The sequence below is a fragment of the Monomorium pharaonis genome, chromosome 3 (genome assembly GCF_013373865.1).
Source record: "Monomorium pharaonis isolate MP-MQ-018 chromosome 3, ASM1337386v2, whole genome shotgun sequence".
NCBI lineage: Eukaryota > Metazoa > Arthropoda > Insecta > Hymenoptera > Formicidae > Monomorium > Monomorium pharaonis.
In genome coordinates, this window is record NC_050469.1 from 26,975,310 (window position 1) to 26,995,845 (window position 20,536).

The 20,536-nt window shown below is 28.9% G+C and overlaps 3 protein-coding genes across 4 annotated transcripts; all 3 read right to left on the reverse strand.

Moving 5' to 3' along the window:
• Window positions 1–2,881: 2,881 nt before the first annotated feature.
• LOC105834321 (15-hydroxyprostaglandin dehydrogenase [NAD(+)]) lies at window positions 2,882–5,048 on the reverse strand. The gene is made up of 6 exons (XM_012676716.3): window positions 4,884–5,048; window positions 4,695–4,821; window positions 4,455–4,561; window positions 4,033–4,206; window positions 3,738–3,895; window positions 2,882–3,098 (listed from the first exon to the last, which is right to left on the reverse strand). The coding sequence occupies exons 1-6, from the start codon at window positions 5,013–5,015 to the stop codon at window positions 2,975–2,977; spliced, it is 822 nt and encodes a 273-aa protein (XP_012532170.2). The 5' UTR covers window positions 5,016–5,048; the 3' UTR covers window positions 2,882–2,974.
• Window positions 5,049–6,263: 1,215 nt separating this feature from the next.
• Window positions 6,264–8,580, reverse strand: LOC105834322 (15-hydroxyprostaglandin dehydrogenase [NAD(+)]). 2 transcript variants are annotated; one of them, XM_012676717.3, is made up of 6 exons: window positions 8,382–8,580; window positions 8,175–8,301; window positions 7,925–8,031; window positions 7,586–7,759; window positions 6,890–7,053; window positions 6,264–6,559 (listed from the first exon to the last, which is right to left on the reverse strand). In XM_012676717.3, the coding sequence occupies exons 1-6, from the start codon at window positions 8,475–8,477 to the stop codon at window positions 6,430–6,432; spliced, it is 798 nt and encodes a 265-aa protein (XP_012532171.1). In that variant the 5' UTR covers window positions 8,478–8,580; the 3' UTR covers window positions 6,264–6,429. The 2 variants fall into 2 exon arrangements, with proteins under 2 accessions (XP_012532171.1, XP_036140704.1); XM_036284811.1 differs by having other exon boundaries at window positions 6,540–6,580; window positions 8,382–8,579.
• Window positions 8,581–9,325: 745 nt separating this feature from the next.
• LOC105834316 lies at window positions 9,326–18,691 on the reverse strand. The gene is made up of 13 exons (XM_012676709.3): window positions 18,556–18,691; window positions 17,400–17,520; window positions 16,643–16,766; window positions 16,384–16,490; window positions 15,881–16,054; window positions 15,426–15,580; window positions 14,256–14,367; window positions 11,815–11,976; window positions 11,375–11,501; window positions 10,872–10,978; window positions 10,630–10,803; window positions 10,310–10,467; window positions 9,326–9,991 (listed from the first exon to the last, which is right to left on the reverse strand). Exons 2-13 carry the CDS (start codon window positions 17,490–17,492, stop codon window positions 9,856–9,858), a joined length of 1,629 nt encoding a protein of 542 aa, XP_012532163.2. The 5' UTR covers window positions 17,493–17,520; window positions 18,556–18,691; the 3' UTR covers window positions 9,326–9,855.
• Between the last annotated feature and the right edge of the window lie 1,845 nt (window positions 18,692–20,536).

Sequence of the window (20,536 nt, forward strand, 5' to 3'; positions counted from 1 at the left end):
GAAGAGTTTTCTTGTATTTCATTTATATACATTACACATGGAAGGTTGCTAAACTCTGTTATTTTGTTCTTGTGTTTCTTCCGTTCTTAAACAAAAACTAAAGTGATACTTTGGAAACATAAATATAGGAAATGTTTTTTCTGTGACGAACAGGTTTTATAACATTATTTTAAATTTTACGGTAATTACTTAAATTCTTTGTTAGTGATCGTAGCGTAAGAGTTGCGCGTTTCTCTGTGTCAAAGATTACAGATTCAAATCTGGAATAATTAATTGTTCAACATCTTTTGGAGGGTAATGACATCAAGAATAGTCTAGTCTAAACAGTCGCCATGGAGAGCATAAATCATGAAAAACTTAGAGAGAGAGAGAGAGAGAGAGAGAGAAACTTTTGAAGATAAGTAAAAGTGAGCATCTGAAATAAATGTCTCAAAATTAATCTAATGAGACACTAATACTTCTCTTCCTTTCTTTACATAAATTATTTATATAAAATATTACCAAATTATTAACAATATTAGATCTTACAAGCTTCTTACTTCCATAAAATATCTTTTATTGATTTATATTACAACTATATGCTGTACTATAAAAATATGTAGAGCGATAAAGATTAAGTTAGGTTACTAACTTAATAGATAGACACTGACTTGTCATTATTAATAGATCAATTTTATAATAATATATCTATTTGTATTCTGATATTTACAGAAAAGTTGTTTTTGATTATCGTAATCAATGTTAATATTTATTACAATTTTGGAAATTCTAATTGCTATCAAGCAACTCTTTGAAAAGTCAGTTTCTTTTTATATGTATTATAATAAATTCTTCTTTTGGAGAGATATTCTTTATATGTTTTATAATAAGTTATTCTTATTTAAACTAAAATTTTTGAAATTTGTGTACAGGTGTTAAAAAATCACTTAACATTTGTATTTAACAGTTATCATTATAATCAGCGATTGCGGTTGACATTGTTACGTAAAAATGTTACGCAGCTGAACTATTTTTGCTAACAATCATACATAAAATTTTTATGTATGGGTGTGCTAATGTTAAAATGCTTTGTTGAGCAACGTCTTTACACAACTGCAAACATTGGTAACTAATGATAACTGATTTTTTTAAGATTTTAGATAGAGTGTGACATTTTCTGCATTCCATTTTACTATTTATCTTACTAGAACAACACAAGCGCGCGCTACGCGCGCGCTATTTAGCTTTTCACTTTTCGGAAATAGTAATAATTGCAATAATAATTATGCAATATTAAATAAATAATTATGTACAGTAGGAATGGTTAAAAAAGAGAGATAGCGAAAACATACATTAATTTATTACTTAATCTTCTTCCTTCTTTAAAAACATTATATACATAAAGATAAAAAAATTCAAAATACACAACATATATAAATCTATTCTCGATAAAGCAGTATGTTTTTGACAAGTGTTACGAATTGTCTGCTCTTTTCTGATGCTGTTTGGTTTTCTTACTGCGCTTCGTATGTGAATTAATAGAAATAAGATTGCGTTAACGATTATATTAATCTCTTATTTGTTATAACAAGTTTAACTTGAAAAAAAAAGATAATGCAATCTTCACAATTTTACCACTAATTTAAAATTAATTTCAGAAAAGCATTTAGCAACAATTAAGCTAGAATAATTCTTACCAAAACTACAATTAAAATAGCAAAATTATACAATAAACGCGAATATAACATACATTTTTTCTACAAACATATTTCTCACACTCTCTTTCTCTCTTTCTCTCTCTCTCTCTCTCTCTCTCTCTCTCTCTCTCTCTCTCTCTCTCTCTCTCTCTCTCTCTCTCTCTCTCTCTCTTCTCAGATACGTAAAATACGCAAACTGACACCACAGACGCGTAGAGAGGAAGAAGTGCGTGATTCTTTCTCTTTTTCTCTTACTTTTCACTATTTTGATTACCTAATTTTCTTTCTTTTTTCTTCTTTAATTATTTCTCTCTTACGTTTCTTTTTTTCTTTTTTCGTTTCTCCTTTACCAAAAAGAATCTTCCTCACTTCTATAACGACAGTCTTAACATTTTTTAAAAATTGTCACGTGACTGTCAAAATTAAACTTCACAACTGTCAAAATTCAATCGCGCTGACAGCTACTCTCGCAACACGAAGCGAAACAAGCGAGAGAATCAGCCTCGCAGAAAAGAGGCCTCAAGGCATCGATACGTACGAAATTTTAGAAAGGATCAGCGTCGCGGAAAAGAGGCCTCAAGGCAACGACACGAACGAAATTCACACAGGTGACGCCTTTTTTAGAAAGGAATACTCTGAACATTTTTATCATTATTTGTAATTGTACAAAATGTGATTATATTAAAGGAATATAACATATTTTAAGAATTATGGAAACAGTTATTATGAATTTATTATTAATATAGATTAAATTATTATTGATATTGACTAATATATTAATAAAACGTAGACACTAAATTATAATCACGGTAATAAATAATATGTTTAAAACATGATCATAGGTGTGCTCAGAGACTTATATATGTATATGTGTGTGTGTGTGTATATAGGGATGTTATATATTTTGGATTCTATATCTCTGATAAAGCTAATTCAAAAATATTTTTTAATAAAAAATGGTGATTAACTGTAGAATTTTCTTAACATTAATTTATTATTTTTATCTTTATATTTTGTATATTTTTTGTCGTTTTTTAACTACATTGAATATTTAATATTACAGTGAATATTGATTTTTTTACGTTGTATTACAAATAGGAACGGAGAAGTATCATTTTATAATTTTAAAAGAATTGTCTAATTTACTTGTTTATTTTACAACTTATTTTTTGTATATTGAGACGTGACAGGTATACATATTATTTCGTAATTTTCTTCTCATTTCGCATCATATATATATTGTTTGCAATGTTCATACAAAATTTTTTGTATGAACCAATATTTGAAGAATTTTACATTTAAACAGCAACAAAAGGCGGCAATTTGATCGGATATGGTGGTTCGTTTTTCTCAACAATCCAAATTGATCCATTTTCACCCTTTTGAATAGCTACGACCACGGATTCTCCCACATGCATAGCACTATGACAAATAAACGTATTATATTTCTATTAGAATATTCATATTTCTATTAGAATATTTATATTAGAATATTCATATTTTTTTATTGTCTATTCTATTTTAAAATGATACAGTAATAATGTTAATTATTTTTATTTTTTTCTTATAGTAGGATACCTGCGTGCGTGAGTTTTTAGAAATAATAATAAATAATATATTAATAATAAATAAATATGAATAACACCTAGTAAATAAATATATTTGATAAAAAGGACGGTATTTTTTTCTATCAAAAGTAATATTTTTATAACTACAATGTTCAAGATAGATTTAGATTATGAATTGGACATAATTTTTAGAGATTTTTTTGTTACTGAAAATGGATCCGTAAGTTTACTTTATTACGTTATTTTTGAGCTATTTAAACTCAAAAGTAATAATAAAGAGTCATATATGATATTTTTAGTTCAATTTTCTGTGATAAAACAATTTTATTTACAGATTCGTTTTTAGTGATAAAAATCTATAAGAATTGCTTGATTTGGATCTAACAAAATTTACCTTTTTCGGACACATTGTCATCAATTATATGTGTATATACATATAAGGTGCTTCTAAGTAAAATATACATAAATATTTTCATTATGTATTATTACTTACGATTGAGACACAAAAAAATCTTTGTTTAACATCTCTTTAACAACATCTTCTTCGACAACATCGAGACATTTGTTTTCATTTCTAGTCGTCGACATTGCCGTTATTGTCAAAGCAGGACATATTGTTAGAATACGAACTCCCGTTTTACTGTACAATTTCTGCAAAAAGTATTACTTTAATATCTTTTTACCTCTGTGCATTTACCATATTTTTTTATGTAGTTAAAAAAAAAGTAATTGTACAAGTTTATCTTTAGTAGTATTGTAAAGATTATATTTTACAAAATATAAATTACCTCCAGATTGAGACCAAATCCAACAACAGCAGATTTAGAAGAACCATACACCGGACGTAAAGGGTAAGAAATAATACCACTTATTGACGATATATTTACTATGGTACCTCCTTTGCCACCTTTATGCTTACTCATGTAATTTATGCCTAACATAGAGCTACGAATTACTGCTACCTGCAGAAATAGTGCTCTTAAAAAATTTATGCATTATTTAATGTTTGTATATTTGTGTTTTGTACATTTTATTAACAAAATTGTACGTTTATATACATATATGAGCTATAATAATTAAATCAGTCATTTTATAAAGAATATAACATTTCAAAATTCTTACTTGATAACAATTTATTTTTGATCATTATTTTCAAAACTCTTAAAATTATTCAAATTAATAAGTCGTAGTTTAATGTTATATTACTCACAACATTAATAGCAAACATTTGCTCGACCAGACGGTCATAACATATTCCGGCATTGTTAACAAGTATGTCAAGTCCATTGAGAGCTTTAACAATTTTCTTGAAGGTTTCTGAGATTTAAAACAATCGATTAATGTATATATTGCTCTAATTTAATAAGTGTTTTGTGTCTAAAAATTTAGACTAAATATCATTACTTGATCAATAGTTTGACAAAAAATATTTAAGAGAATCAACAGTTACCTCTGTACACTTCCCAGTTCGTCAGATCAATCGGAAAAAAGATAACACGGTCTTTTCCAAAATTTTTTTGCAAGGTCACTGTCGCGTCATAACTACGTACTATCGGCAAATCGATAATAGCAACTTTCTAGAATAGGACAAACAAATAGACAATACCAACTCTATTTTTTATTTTTTATTGTATAATACCTTCGCTCCTTTGCGCAACAATTCTTCAGTAATATGGTAGCCAATGCCAGATCCGGCGCCTGTAACTACAGCTGTTTTATTTTGTATGTTGTCCATTGTGTGACAAAAATTATAAAAGAAGTGGTTGACCATGGTACCTTTATATGTATGTCAACAATCAGACTTGCGCACAGTAAAGAGAGATAAAGCAACGTGTAAAATTTTTAAATATACTGCCTTTACACTTAACGCTAAAAATTTTATGATAACTAGAAGCTATATTACCGTCCGTACAAGTTTGGAAGATTTTTGTATTTTATTTATGTTGTATATAATTACAGTCAATAGCAGATTCGAAGCAAAGTATTTCACAAAAATTTTTTCTTAAGAGATATCTTATACGGCAAATTTATGTTAATATATTGTAATAAAACATGTCTGATATATGTATATATGTACACAAAGATCATTATTCAAATTTTTAGGAGGGATAGTAGTTATTAATTCTGCATAAATATATAATAAAATATAATAAGATGTACTAAACGAAATAAAGTAGTTATTAATTCTGCATAAATATATAATAAAATATAATAAGATGTACTAAACGAAATAATGTTAAAGAAAATATTTATAGAAAAGTTATTTTTAATAATTATAATGGGGTTAATATTTATTACAACTCTGAAAATTCTATAATAAGTACTGGCAAGCAACTATTATATATATATATGTATATATATATATATAAATTATTTTTATAGAAAAATTTAAACACTTTAGATTTATTTTAAATTTTCTGTAAAAGTGTTAAAAAGATTTATTACTTATGTACAACAATTATCACTATAATCAACAATTGCGGTTCACGTTGTTGTAAAAACATTACGCAGCTAAAATATTTTTATTAACATAATCATACATATATGTAAATTTATACGTGTAGTTGTACTGATAAAAGTGCTTCAGTTGCACAAACTTTTTACGTAAAATTTTTATGTATTGTTGTGTTAATGGAAATGCTTTAGCTGCGCAATGTCTTTACACAATCACAATCACTGGTTATAACAATAGACTTTTAAAGATTGTAAGTAAAAAGTGTGACATTTATTTTTATTTTATTTGATTATTTATACTCTCTGTGTATCGTATATAATACATATTATTATATACATATAATATTATATGAGTACAAAAGTCTTGACTCTGTTTGAAGAAATAACGTTTCCAACAAATGTAATAGATATAATGTGCTACTTAATAATATGTAGCGTTTTAGGTCTGATTTATTTACTTTTATTTTCACATCTTGTGTCATTATTATTGCTACAGCGAAAATTGGTTTTCTTTTGCGTTGTATACAAAGAGGAACTAAGATGTTGCAATTTTTACTATATTATATTATATTATTTATTTATTTACTTTATAGTACTTTTTCTGTCTTTATATGTCGATGTAGTTGATATATTATTTTGTGAGAATTTTTTCTCACTTATAGAGATTTCTTCTCTTTTTTTGCACATGTCGTTCTTCGTGTAAAGCGGTTTGTTTCCAGCGTTGAAAAATTTCACATCCCACCGGCGACATATTTCGGTAATTCGATCGGAAATGGCGGTTCACTATTACGGACAGCCCAAATTGATCCGTTTTTACCCTTTTGAATAACCGCGACTACAGATTGTCCTACATGCTCAGCACTATAGCAAATGTATTATGTTCTTAAAAAGATGTTATAAGTTTTATTATTAGCATATTATAATAATCTAATAATATAAATAACTTTTATATTTTGTTTGCAAGAGAATATTCTCATGTACGCATTTTTAAGCTAATGTTAATATTAATAAGAAAATAATAAATAAATGCATTTGATAAAAGGAATGATATTCTTCCCTGTAAAAGTAATGGTCCTAATTAACATTGTCTAACACACACACACACACACACACACACACACACACACACACACACACACACACACACACACACACAAAAGCGCTCCTACATATTGCGTGTTTTGTACTTACGATTGAGCTTCATAAAAACTTTTTTGTGCCTCATCAGGAAGCATTTTAATAGCTTTATCATCAATAAAATTAAGAGGTTCTCTTGTTTCAATATTGTACAATGGCGTTACTGTAAAACCAGGACATATTGTTAGAATACGAACTCCCGTTTTAGAATAAAATTTCTGTAAAAAAAGTGTAGTTCAATAAGATTTCTTTTTATTATAAGAACTATGTACATCTCTTAATATAAAATATTTTAGCGGTATGCATAAAATTATAATGTAATATGATAATAATAGAGAGTGTTCCTATAACTCGATTGTTTAGAGATTATAATCAACATTTTTTTAAATAGAATGATATACTTTTATATTAACATAGTAATATAGTAATTTAATTATGTAAGATACATATATTAGCTACATTCAGCAGAAAAAGTAGCTTTGCAACTCTTATAAAATTCTTTAATATGATAGATTCTTGCTTTTAGTTTCTGTCAAATTTAAATGTATAAATCAATCATATAATATAGCTGCTTTTTCTACTGAACATAGCTAATATGGTTGTGGCAAGAAGCCAAGAATCTTCAAATAATCTTACACATAAAAGATCACATTTTAATGGTGATTTTTAATTCACGTAAGATAGTAAGTCTTATAAAATATTAGCATTAATATAAGAGTGAGAATTAAAAGTTTATGAAATGTAAATTACCTCAATATTGAGAGCAAATCCAACAACAGCAAATTTTGAAGAGCTGTACACCGGACATAAAGGGAAAGGATTAACACCAGCTAATGACGCTACATTTATTATAGTACCTCCTTTGCCACCTTTATGTTTACCCATATAATCTAAGCCGAACAGTGAGCCGCGAATTAGTGCTACCTGTAGAAATATTGTATAATAAAACAATATTGTATAATAATTTATGTATCATTTAATGACTTTTAAATGATAATTAATTTCCGATCACCGTTTTTACTAAAATAAGTTTTACTAAAATAAGTAATTTTTAAAATTTATTAGTTGAAATTTATTGTTTTTACTTACAACATTAATAGCAAATGTTTGCTCGACACACTGATCATCACATATTCCAGCATTGTTAACAAGTATGTCAAGTCCGTTGAGAACCTTAATAATTTGCTTGAAGGTTTCTGAAGATTAAAACGATTAGTGTATTTAACTCAATTATTTTAAAATTGTCTAAAAATATAAAAGCGTCTAAAAATATAAAATAAATGTCGGTATTATCGGTGATCTATATTAACAAAAAATACTTAAGATAGGTGACAATTACCTCTGTACACTTCTAAGTTCGTTAAATCAATTGGAAAGAGGATAACACGGTCTTTTCCGAATTTTTCTTGCAAAGTTACTGTCGCATCATAACTACGTGCTATCGGTAAATCAATGATAGCGACTTTCTAGAATAGGAAAAATAAATGAAAAAAAGTATCAACTCCGTTTTTTAATAGAATATAAAAAATTTTTGATTATAAAATACCTTTGCGCCTTTGCGCAATAATTCTTCAGTAATACAGTAGCCAATACCGGAGCCAGCTCCAGTGACTATCGCCGTTTTATTTTGCACGTTGTCCATTGTGTGATGTTATAAAGATTATAAAAGAAATGATCGTGCGGTACTTTTAAATACATGTACGTGTATGTAAATACAGTTAAATTATAAAACAGATAAAGCAACGTTAAAACTTTTAAATATACTGTTTTTACTTATCGCTAAATGTTTTATGCAAAGCTGTCCACGGTTTGCACTTTTCGGCCGATCTCCGAGGCTCACCGCCCAGCGGCCCACTTACGCTCAAGGCCTTAGCGCGGAGCTTTCTCTCAGTGACGGCGCATCTGTACCGCGATGCTGTTTCGTGTCCCTTAACTAATGGCGAATTCGGTTGGATGCACCAGTGCGCACTAGTGCGCCCTCGTTCAGTGTTTCGTATTCTGTTGCCTTGTATTTAGAATGGGAAAAACTAAACTGCACTAAACGAGGGCGCACTCAGTGCGCACTAGTGCGCACTGGTGCAATCCAACCGAATTCGTCATAAATATTGTCAGTTCTTTTAAATCGCGATTTTTGAATTACTATTTTTGATTATTAATTATTATTTTATACTTATATTTATATATATTTATTATTAGATTATATTTATATTTATAATAATTTTGACAATAGATTTTTACACCCATGAGGGTGTGAAATTATTGTTGACGCGTTGATCATCGCTTTTTAGTCGTTTTTAATCTTCTTTTTAAGTGGGCTTACAAGGGAAACCGCTATCATAAAATTTATGATAATTAGAAGCTATAAATAGAAGAAGTCTAAATGACTGTGTTTTAAGTGATTCTTGAATTTCACTTATGTCTTTCATATATTTATTAAGAATAGAAATAAAAGGAAAAAGAATAGGAGGGTAATCAATAAGAGTCAGAACAAAAATAAATAAAATATACTTTTATAAACTTACTTCTATGTTAAAACAGATAATGAACTCTCTCACATATTGTGCGTGAATATTGCTACGATCGGACTTATCGATCATTTCTTTACGGTGTTGACTCTATCTATTTCTTTTTAACATTTTGCCAAATTTATTACAACTAGTATATATCTAATTCTAGAGAGAATAAAAACATGTATATTTGTACCGGCTTTTTTTGTATTCAACACATTAACCGATGACGTTGTGACTACACATCGATACTTTTACACTGAAGATGGCCAAAACCAATGGCCGAGACGTCTGTACTATTAATTATTAAATTGTCTATTGTAAGCAAAACCAACCAGCTTTAGCTCTAATAGCGTTTTTTGTACTATTCATTTATTAAATAATTAATAATCGGAAACTTTATGCGCAAAATTCATTTTTAGAATTTTGCTTGAATTATATTTATTTTTAATAATCATAAAAGTATCGAGACGTGTCCGTGTAACAAGTATGATTTGTTATAAATTGCAGATTTTACAGTGGAATTTTCAAATCAGTATAGAATGGTAATTTGACAGCGTAAACAGATTGATTGTTTTCGCTGACGAAGGTCGCGCCATTTTCTCCTTTTTCAATCAATTCCATGATAGCAGTTGCGACATGTTCGGGTCTATCAAGTGAAAGAAATCATATATTGTGTAAATGTATTACAAATATTGTTTCACGCATTAATTATTTTTTTATTAATTAAACTGTAAAATAATATTTTAAAAATGAAAGATAATATAAAAAATAATATAAAAGAAAATTCGTTCATAGTTTAAATTAATTTATAATTTTGGATAAATTTGGATTTAATTTTTTAAAATTATAATTAATTTTTATATAAATATGGATATATTTTTATATTATTTTAACATTTATTATAATTTATTTTATTATTATAAATATAACTTTCACTTAAATTTTATGACAAAATAAAACGTACGATTGGCTCTCCATTGTCGTCATCTCCTTGGCAGCGATGTCATCATCAAGGAGATCCATCGCGTAGGCTTTGCTCGACATGAATTTTGAAGCCAGTCCAGTGGTTGTAACACCGGGACATATTATTAATACACGTACACCTGTTTTCTCGTAAAAAGCCTAAAAGTATGCAAAAGAGAAAGGACTCAATTCTTTGACTAGCAGTATTTATCCAGCATAAGATAATTGTGTAGTAGTTGAAATAAGTATGAAAAAGCCAAACAGACAGATTTTAACTTAAACGTAGAACATTGTTATTGACCATTATAATTGCATTTTTACCAGTAACGATGAAGTAAAACCAACTATGGCAAATTGCGTTCCGGCGAAAATCGGCGCTATCGGATTGCCTTGCAAGCCGACTATGGAAGACATGTTGACGATAGTCCCACCTTTTCCGCCCTTATGCTTGCCCATGTGATTCAGGCCCAATATTGTACCACGTACAATCCCTTTCTGATTATAAATGCGATGAGATTCAAAAGCAACAAATTTCCATAATAAATCGATCTTTCGTTACTTACATAATTAATATCCACCATTGGTTCCCATTCCGCATCATTCATGATGCCAGCATTATTGATAACAATATCCAGTGTGCCAAATGACTCTATTGCCTTTTCAAAGCAAGCTGCACAAATTGTAAATATATAATAAAAACAATTTCTCTTTTTCTCTCGAAATACAGTCCATTAGATTAATTAAATTACGTACGTATTTTGCAAATCAATGTACATATGAATTTTAAATCATATAATTATTTTACTATAATGTATTATTTATTGTTCGATATAAGTATGCGGAAATATTATTGCGTTTTAAAATAATTTATTAATAAATAAATAACAAAGTAAAAGAAGGATGTAATTTATAATAATTAATAATAAAAGGAATTTTATTATACTGTAATACTACTCTTTGTGACAATTAAGACATTGTGACATTAAGACACTACGTATTGTGTCTTATAATTTTATTTAGTAGATATTCTTAATTATGATTGATACATGATGGTTAACAACAATACCCGTTAATTCCTTGGCATTAGCTACGTTTCCAACGAGGAAAATGGCACGCTTTGTGCCGAATTCCTTCTTTAATTCCGCAACAGCGTTATCGCCGTTTGAATCGGGCAAATCTATGATTGCAATGGCCTGCAATGCGCAATTAAGACAAAATACATACACAAAATATATACACAAAATAATATCGGTTTTAAATTAAAACTAATACATATTGTCGTTAACAATTGTTTTATATATAAGCAAGAATTTTTGTTCTTGTTTATATATAATTTAATCTTTTTTAAAAAATTTGATAATCTTAAATTTCAGGCAGTTTATTTTATTTTTATTATTTTAGTTTTTAATTATATTATATAATTTATTTTTCTTATTAAAAATGTGTAATACAATAATTTATAGAAAATATTTACAAATTGTATAACATTATAAGTTTTTAAATTACCTTCGCTCCGCGTTGAAGTAATTCATGAGCGGTGCAATAGCCGATACCGTTGGCTCCGCCAGTGATGAGTGCAGTTTTCCCTTGAATCTTCATTATAAACGCGTTCAATATGCTTTTGAGACAGTATACGAATATCAAATCAATCTGAATCACAAAGTGATTTTATCCAACACCAATCCACAAATGAAGTTGCTATACGGCTAACGAGAAGTCGTAAACATTGAAATTCGAGAAGTCGGTATATGATAAAATATCGGGTGCGGATAGGAATTGAAATCGGATAACGCCAGCTCATTTTCGAGGTAAACAAGATCGGATTTGCGCATCTTTAGATGAGAGAAACATGAGAAAAAAACCGCTCGATGTTACATGAGGGTGTTGCATGAAATATAAAACCTCTAAAAATACAAGAGAAACAATTCATGCATTTCTTAACATTATATAAGATATCATTATTAAAATGCGAATAGAATCATCATCTTGGTAATATAATCATAGGATCAAATTTATTTTGTCGAGTTATATTATTTTCTTAATTAGTATCATTCTATACTTTTAGTTAAATTATAATTATGTTTCTTGTATAATTTAAGAACAATTTAAAGAGAAAAGATAGAAAAAATAATTTGTTTATAAAAGATATAAAAATATATTTGTGAAAGAAAGAAGTTTTACAAAGAAAGCAAATCGCTGGTCCACTGATTTTATTAAAAAGCAATGCATTTTATTGGCAAGATTAGCAACATACATGTCATATAATATATAACGAAAACGAAATCGCCACTGATCGTTTCATCGATAAAAAGCTACAATAAAGAATTACTCGATAGAACGGGCGACATTTAAAAACAAAACTCACTAGTTAGCTAAACATCTGATCGATATATCGATCGGAGCTGCTTGCGAACAATTTGAATAAATTGTTTCCTAATATCTAATATCGAAAGAACGTGATCGCGTCGAGCGTTGTGCACTTAGGCTACAGATTCTAACTCTATCGCTACACCGTCTCTAAATACATTTTTGTCTCCCTCAAAATACTGTAGAAAAATTATAGACATAGATTGGATATATCATTTCTGAAGTAATTGTCCGACGGATTTCGATTTAATTGTATTTACGGTTACTAACAACTGATGCAGATAACTCTAGAAACATCTTATCATTTGAACTTCGAAGTGGAATCAAAGTTCTAGATTTTTTATAAAATTTTTTAAATTTTACAAGATAAGAGAGCGAGATTGTCTGTTCTCTTTAACAATTTAATTATATTCAAATATTATATATTTTTGTAAGACAGACTAATTCTATTAGTTACTCTACATGCTTTCAATGTTTTAATGACATTTATATTGATTGTGTCTTACACTTCTAAGTAACTAATTATTTATATATATGTATATATATATTCACTTCTGTTTAATTATACATATATTATACTTTTTCTTTAGCTAGACATAATTATAATAAATTTGCGACAACTTTCGTGACATGGCAATTTTCATGGATCCAGAGTTACTTGCACTAGTTATCATAAAAAACATATGTAATCTTTTTCTTTTATGTAAGATTTCTCTTTTTTTTTTGTACGTTTTGAGAGCACGAAAATAAATGCGTATTTCTTTCATTCTATCTCTTTTACGTTCTTTCCCCGTCTTTCTCATACAAGGAATAAATACAAAAAAGGTTTCTATTATACTCTTTGTGAAACGCGATTACATTACGTGCAGCGTTATTAAACGGAATAGCATTAAAGGAATCATCGATATTACGACGTGTGCGTAAGAACAAATGAGCAAGTCACGCGACGGTTACAGAGTGCGGCAGGATCTAAATCGTTGCGACAATTTCCGTCGGTGTGATTTCACACAGGTGTCGGCAAAGTTTAAAAATTCCTCGAGAAATTTTGGGATTCCTCAAGTACGAAAATTTTTGACTGACGATCATTGCTGAAGGCCTGTGCAAAAACCGACGCAAACTCACAACGCAAGTGCGGGACGGAAGCGAAAGCCATTGTTTTTACATCGTTTTACATCATTTTTTTTTGCAATAAATGTTTTTTATTCTTCTCTTATCAAATATCGCGATTATCTCTTTCGCGTAATTATCAAATCCGAGGACACGCGTCGCGGGTTTCAGCTGCGGCTGAGTATAAAACGTATCAAAAGGATTTGCCTTCTATCAAAAGATGAATGATTAACTTCGAATAACGCATATGCTGTTGTTAAAAGAGAAATGAAGAACGCAATTGGTCTTTCGAGTGTTTTCCGGTACGAAAGTGAATATATTATAGTTACGTTTCGCTCGCGTTTTACGTCTTTCTGACGGCGCGCTGGGATAGATTATACCTCGATATTAAATTACAGTTAATTGTGCGGTACGGCATAGATATTTGCAGCGAAGCGAGGAAGAATCATTGCACACGCGCGGGACCCTCTTTAGTGCTTCGTATAGCTGATCTCGTACGGCGGCTGATCCTTTTCCACCATCCATACGCTTCCGCTCTTCCCGGTGTTTAACACGTGCACCAACGCCTTGGCCACGTGTTCCGTTCTACAGTGTCGGATGTCTTTTTCAAATCTTTCACATTCTACGTGCTAATTTTACTTTACACTTCTACATGGAAAGAACGGTTTCGCTGAAATATCTAACTTAGTTGAATAAAGATCTGAAAATAATTTTGTTATACTATAACCGGAAGAATTATGGAAGAAGTTTAAACTGGAAGTTAGAATGTCAATGCTAGAATATCAAATCTTTTTGTAACATTGCTTATCATGTTCGAATTTTTTAAATAATTATTTTGATTGTCTAATAAAAGTAGACTTTAAAAGAGATAATCTAATTAAATTTTTACATATGCTGTTCAGCAAAATCGTTTTTTCTACATACTTGAAGACAGATATATATCGTTGCTGTAAAAGTAAGTTTTATGCTATAATTAAAAGACTTTCTATCAAAATCAAACAAGTCTATTTTTAAAGAACCTTTGGTTATGGAATAAAATCATTCTCTACTAGTAGCATCGTGAACAAATTTATTTTGGTAAAAATCATTAAATACAAAAATGGAAAATACAAATATAAAATAGGCAGAGATACAAATATAAAGATAACGTTTTCTTAAGAGCCAAACAAAAAGAATCCTGAGGTTTCTTACTTTTTTTAAAATGGTAAATATCAATTAAAGGCTAGAATTTTGTTTTATATCTGTTTTGCAAATATTTAAAGAAAAATTGCCATTTATACAATGAAAACATAAAAGAATGTTTCTATTTTAAGAACAGTGTTTGTCAAATTTTATAAATAAAAATTATTTTATGGTTTAAACAAATTGCATGTTCAAACAAAAATTATTACATATATTTACAAAATAACAATTTGCAGTTTAAAAATGTTTTTTATCTCTTGGAAATTTAATTTTTTGAACTTGCTTGATTTTTGTAGGAAGTCATTCAATTATATTTTTTTAAATAATGAAAACTATTTTGAACATATAAAATAATCCTAAGGAAATAACAGTTGCTTATTATTTAGTAATTAAGAAAAGATTTTTTAATTATGAGAATTATCGATTTAATTAGATCGAGAAGAAATTATGTAAAACTATACCTTTGAGGAATTGATGATATTATATCTCTTTGCCAAGCATCCTCGTATCGAGCCAATAGAAGCTTTCTATTGACATCACGTACCAATTTTGTATCTGTGGCACCCGGACAAAGTGACATCACCTTAACACCCGTCAAATCTACGTGATATTGGTCCTTATGAAGAAGAATCAAGAAAAAGAATTAGTACATTTATATCTTTTGTGCTTAATAAAAAAAATATTTAAATATAAATTAAAATTTATAAATGTAAATAAATTAAATTCTCTCTATTATTAAATTTCATTTCCTAAATCTCTGAACAAAACTTTTTTAAATTGCTCGTTTAATCTTTGCAAATAGGAACAATTGAAAACCCATATTCTTGTTAATCTACATTCTTGTTATTTCGAAACGATACAGTTTAATATAATCAAAATAGTATATAAGAGAGATTTACATAAGAAGATTTCTTACCCCAAAAGCTCTGGTAAAGCTGACAATAGCTGCTTTCGTCGCTGAATAAACTGGCACGCTGACGTAAGGGTTAATACTAACATTGCTGCCAGTATTAATAACGATTCCACCCTGGCCACCCCTATCGGTGCCCATAAATCGTTGAGCAAGCAAAGTGCCGCGTATTACTCCATTCTGCAATTTTATATTTGTAGATACATAAATTTTTTATACACATGTTGTAAATATAAAAAATATTATTATTTTATGGAACACTATGAATTCAATAAAAAAATACAAGCATAAATATATATAAAACACTATAAAATTGCTTTAATTAATAAAAAATAAATAAATATCAAAAGCGGGAAAGAGAAGGGAAGGGGGAGAAAAACATTTTAATGAAAACATTGTAAATCTTTTAAAAATTTAATCTTTTAATCAAAGATTAATTTTCACAAACGTGTTATAGACATGGAACATGCAGGAATTTATTGTAATAAATCTATAGGATATTTGCTTACGAGATTAATATCTACTTCAAGCTCCCAAAACCGGTCATTCAGGATACCAGCATTATTGATAACAATATCAATATGACCGAATTCTGTGATCGTTGTCTGAAACGATTCTGAAAATTGATTTGCATAGTATGTTAAATAACAGTTACGTTACACATAAAATAGATAGGTACATATGTATGCGTTAGTCATTTATACGGACAAAGATGTAAAGGCGACAATGGATAGATTAAAAGTCGCAAGCGACTATCGCAAGTTGTACCTTCAAATTGAGGATAATCCGTAACGTCACATTGCGAAAAAATCACGCGATCTTTACCATACTTTTCAGTTAATGTTTCTACCAGTTTCTCTCCTTCTTCGGTGTTTATATCACATATAGCCACCTGTACGTAATAAAATATTATCCTAAATAAATTTTAATTTCATATTATTGTCACCTTATTTTATTATTTTTTGTATATTTATATTTATAAAATTATATTAATTTTAATTAAAATTTTTTTATGTAGAAATTTCATTGACGCGACTAATTGTAAGATATTAAATAACTATAAAATTTTTCAAAAGAAAAAAATCGACATTTATCAGTAAAAAGTATCTATTACAGAACAATGCTTTATACTTTAAGAGATTAATGCAATTATTTGAGTAATTATTTTAAAATACATAATAAATAATATTCACGCTATGTGACGAAAAATATACTCTTCGCGAAATTCTTTCCTAAAAACTCAAGGATGCGAAAAGTTTATTCTCTGTTTGAAAGAAGTCTAAATATAAATCAGTTGTTTTGAAAGAAGACGCTACGCGTCGAGGGCATATTTGGAATGCTTGTTTTGCGCGAAATTCCAAACTGTAAAAACAAAATGTGATCTTTATTGCTCGGAGTATTAAATAGTGATATTATTCATTTCCTTTAGAAGAAAGAGAACATTTTAGCAAGACGATTTTAAAAAGAGTACGAGGCTAAAGAATTATTAAATAAATATGTTTTCTTCAAAATTATACTTATATACCTTGGCACCCTGATTCAATAGTTCGATGACATATGCCTTGCCGATGCCGGATGCTGCTCCTGTCACTAAAGCAACTCGTCCTTTTAACTCCATCTTCTTAGATTCTTATCTTTTCTTGTACCTGTAGACATTAGAATTTAATAGTAACACACGCGGAGTACTCTTGGATTAATATTTTTAATTAACAAAAGTATTATAATATTGCGAAGCAAATTGTGTACATTTAGCGCTTGTGCTTATTTAAAGTCAATTGAGAAAATTAGACAAAAATATTTACATAAATATTATATACAATACTAATATATTTTAACTTTACGGTCTAACAGATATAATGTTTAACAATACTTGCATGGATACGTCTGTTAATTTAAATAAATTTAATCACTAAATTTTGTCAAAATTTAGCATGTCAGAAATTCTATTTTTAGATTTGTTTATTCAATCATAACACCTCTTTATTTGCATATTCTTCAGAGGGAGGTTCTCGTAGAAAAGAACAAGAAGTAAAAAAACAACCAATCAATATACGCTGTGATCTTTTTTATTATTTTTCTGCTCTATTAGTTTTATTTTTCATACAATGCTAATGCTAATTTTTTACAGTACTTTAATTATTTTACCAACTTGAACAATTAATTACATAATTATTTTATTGTTTTAAGAAAAAGAACACAAAGAAAAGTAAAAATGCTCTTTTATCAGATCTGAATTTTCAATTTATCCGCACTTAACTGCGGAATCTATTATTCTTGAAAATCTCAACTCTCCAGTTTAGAAGATTAATTCATTCCCATGTATGTACTCTCCAAGGGCAGAGGGCATTCATGCATCAAGTACACCATTCTTTCACCTGTCACTTTGACTATCACGTCGGCACCGGAGAGAAAGCAATGTACTGATAATAACAATCGCAATTTACATTAATACAATTCGCACTTTTCACCCCTAAAAACTTTTTTAAATCATGTTATAATTTCGATATTCAGCTAATCGTCTTCTCAAATCCTCACAATAAAAATTCATTTATTATATGTTGTCTGATTCTCCGTTCACCAGCTCATTCCTTTCTCCGTACCTTCCCGATTTCTCCACCTGTGCTGACGTTTCGCAACAGGCGGGATGTGAATGAACGAAGCTGGCAAGCCGGCTAGCTTACGATACTCGGAGTTGCAGCGGTCCAGACGTCGCGCGTCTCTCCTCCGTCGAAAGGGTACGGTTGACAGCGAAGCAACCCCCGGGAAGGTGTGGTTGATAGCTGATGTTGCACTGGCTGACTGACGGCCGCGACAGTCGGGGTGCACACCCGGTATAGCCTGATATTGATTGGCGCGTCTGCGTACCATGCGGGTGTGCGCGACGCTGGCCGGTGCGTGCCCTTCACGCACGTGCGTAAGTGCGTGCGCGATCCCTCGGCAGACTGTCCGACGGATATTCTACCGTCACCGTCGTCGGTCTTGTGGCACCTTTTATTTTTAGAACCGTCGCCGAAAAAACGACCGCGCCCCGAAAATGAAAGTTCGAAGGTCCTCCTCTTTTGAAAGACTAATCGCGAAATTTGCTTGATTTCTATCCCTAAGGAGAATAAATATATCTCGGTTTTCTCTCTAGCTTTATGATTATTACATTGATGTTGTTTTAACCCTTTTCCTACAACCCTGAGTACCACGTGTCCGATAGATTTCATGAATGTTTTTCAAAATAAACTTATCAACATATATAGTATTCACGTGAATGTAATATTATTTTTTTATTTCTAGATTGATATAAATTTTCTTGGAGAACTTTTAGTGTGAATTCCATTATAGTTTTTTTTTTAGTTATAGTATTACATTATAGTATTACTAATTATAGTATTACATATTTTAATATGTATGATTCATGCGTATACATATAATTAGTATTACATTATAGTATTACTAATTATAGTATTACATATTTTAATATGTATGATTCATGCGTATACATATAATTACTGATAAAATTTAAAGAATTTAAAATTTCTGTATTTTTTTTAAAGCTTTGTACTCAAACTAGAAAATTCTATAGTCATTTTTTAATGTGTCTATATTATAAAAAGTTACAAATTTTTAAGTTAAATAATTTCTTTGCCCAATTAATCTTTGGTAATTAAATTATACTATATTTTATTATTTTTTTAAAATAAAGTACAAACATTTGTTTTAGAAAGTATAAGTTTAAAAATTTCTACAGATTTTGAAACAATTTTAAATAGATTAAAAAATCGGACGTAAAACCCAAATTTGAATGGAAGTGCCGTTTTTTATTGTATCATATTCATTGTATTGTAAGTAAGAATTAATTTTTGCATGTCTTTAAAAACAAATTTACAATAATATATATACTTGTTGTATATATGCAATATATGCAATATATGCAAAATACATTATGGTTAAGATGCATATATTGAATATTAAATAATTGCCTAATGAATATTAAAATTTTGCATAAACTTTTAACTTTTACGTGCAACACATAAAACATTAACATATTTACTAAGATAACATTATTGATGTATTAGTTGCAAACAATTTGTCGAATATTGAAATTTTGTACTTTGCACTTTTTAAGTTTTGAATTGGTATTAAATTTTTATCTAAAATTCTTTTAAATATAATTTTGCACGTAAGAAAGATAAAATAAAATAAATAAATGGTTTTTATTTGTACTTAATGTCAAAAATACAAATTTTTAATTGTTTTAAATTATTTAATAATAATTTTGAAGATATATCGAAAAAAGTTGCTCCACCTATTAGGAGCGATTTCAGTTTTTAAACTTTTTAAAAATTTAATTAAAATTTTCTAAATTTATTTGCTAAATGCAGAATTATATTAAAATCAGAATTTTCGAATGGGCAAGGTTTTCTCTTAATATAATTCATACGCTGCACTGGAAGCTTTTTTAGACTTGATAAACAACCGTTGATTAATTACATAGTTATAATTTTAATAGTAAAGTTTGTTTCTATGTGCAGTTATTTTTGGGAATGATATGTCATTTATAGTATTTCCTTAATTGATTTAAATGTTTACCTATTTTTACGATAAATACGTCGCACAATAGCTAAAAATTAATACGTTGAGAGCACAGCATTAATAGTCAAATTGTATGACTCT

Excerpts from the sequence above, each read along its gene's own strand:
- LOC105834321 (XM_012676716.3), bottom strand. The coding sequence starts at position 5,015 with ATGGTCAACCACTTCTTTTATAATTTTTGTCACACAATGGACAACATA. Across the intron at positions 3,896-4,032 it reads GATTTGGTCTCAATCTGGAG|AAATTGTACAGTAAAACGGG; the intron begins GTAATTTATATT and ends TACTTTTTGCAG. Across the intron at positions 3,099-3,737 it reads GATTTTTTTGTGTCTCAATC|TGCTATGCATGTGGGAGAAT; the intron begins GTAAGTAATAAT and ends TATTTGTCATAG.
- LOC105834322 (XM_012676717.3), bottom strand. The coding sequence starts at position 8,477 with ATGGACAACGTGCAAAATAAAACGGCGATAGTCACTGGAGCTGGCTCC. Across the intron at positions 8,032-8,174 it reads GAACTTAGAAGTGTACAGAG|AAACCTTCAAGCAAATTATT; the intron begins GTAATTGTCACC and ends TTTAATCTTCAG. Across the intron at positions 6,560-6,889 it reads AGTTTTTATGAAGCTCAATC|TGCTGAGCATGTAGGACAAT; the intron begins GTAAGTACAAAA and ends CATTTGCTATAG.
- LOC105834316 (XM_012676709.3), bottom strand. The coding sequence starts at position 17,492 with ATGGAGTTAAAAGGACGAGTTGCTTTAGTGACAGGAGCAGCATCCGGC. Across the intron at positions 15,581-15,880 it reads GCTTTACCAGAGCTTTTGGG|GACCAATATCACGTAGATTT; the intron begins GTAAGAAATCTT and ends CTTCTTCATAAG. Across the intron at positions 10,468-10,629 it reads GTTTTACTTCATCGTTACTG|GCTTTTTACGAGAAAACAGG; the intron begins GTAAAAATGCAA and ends GCATACTTTTAG.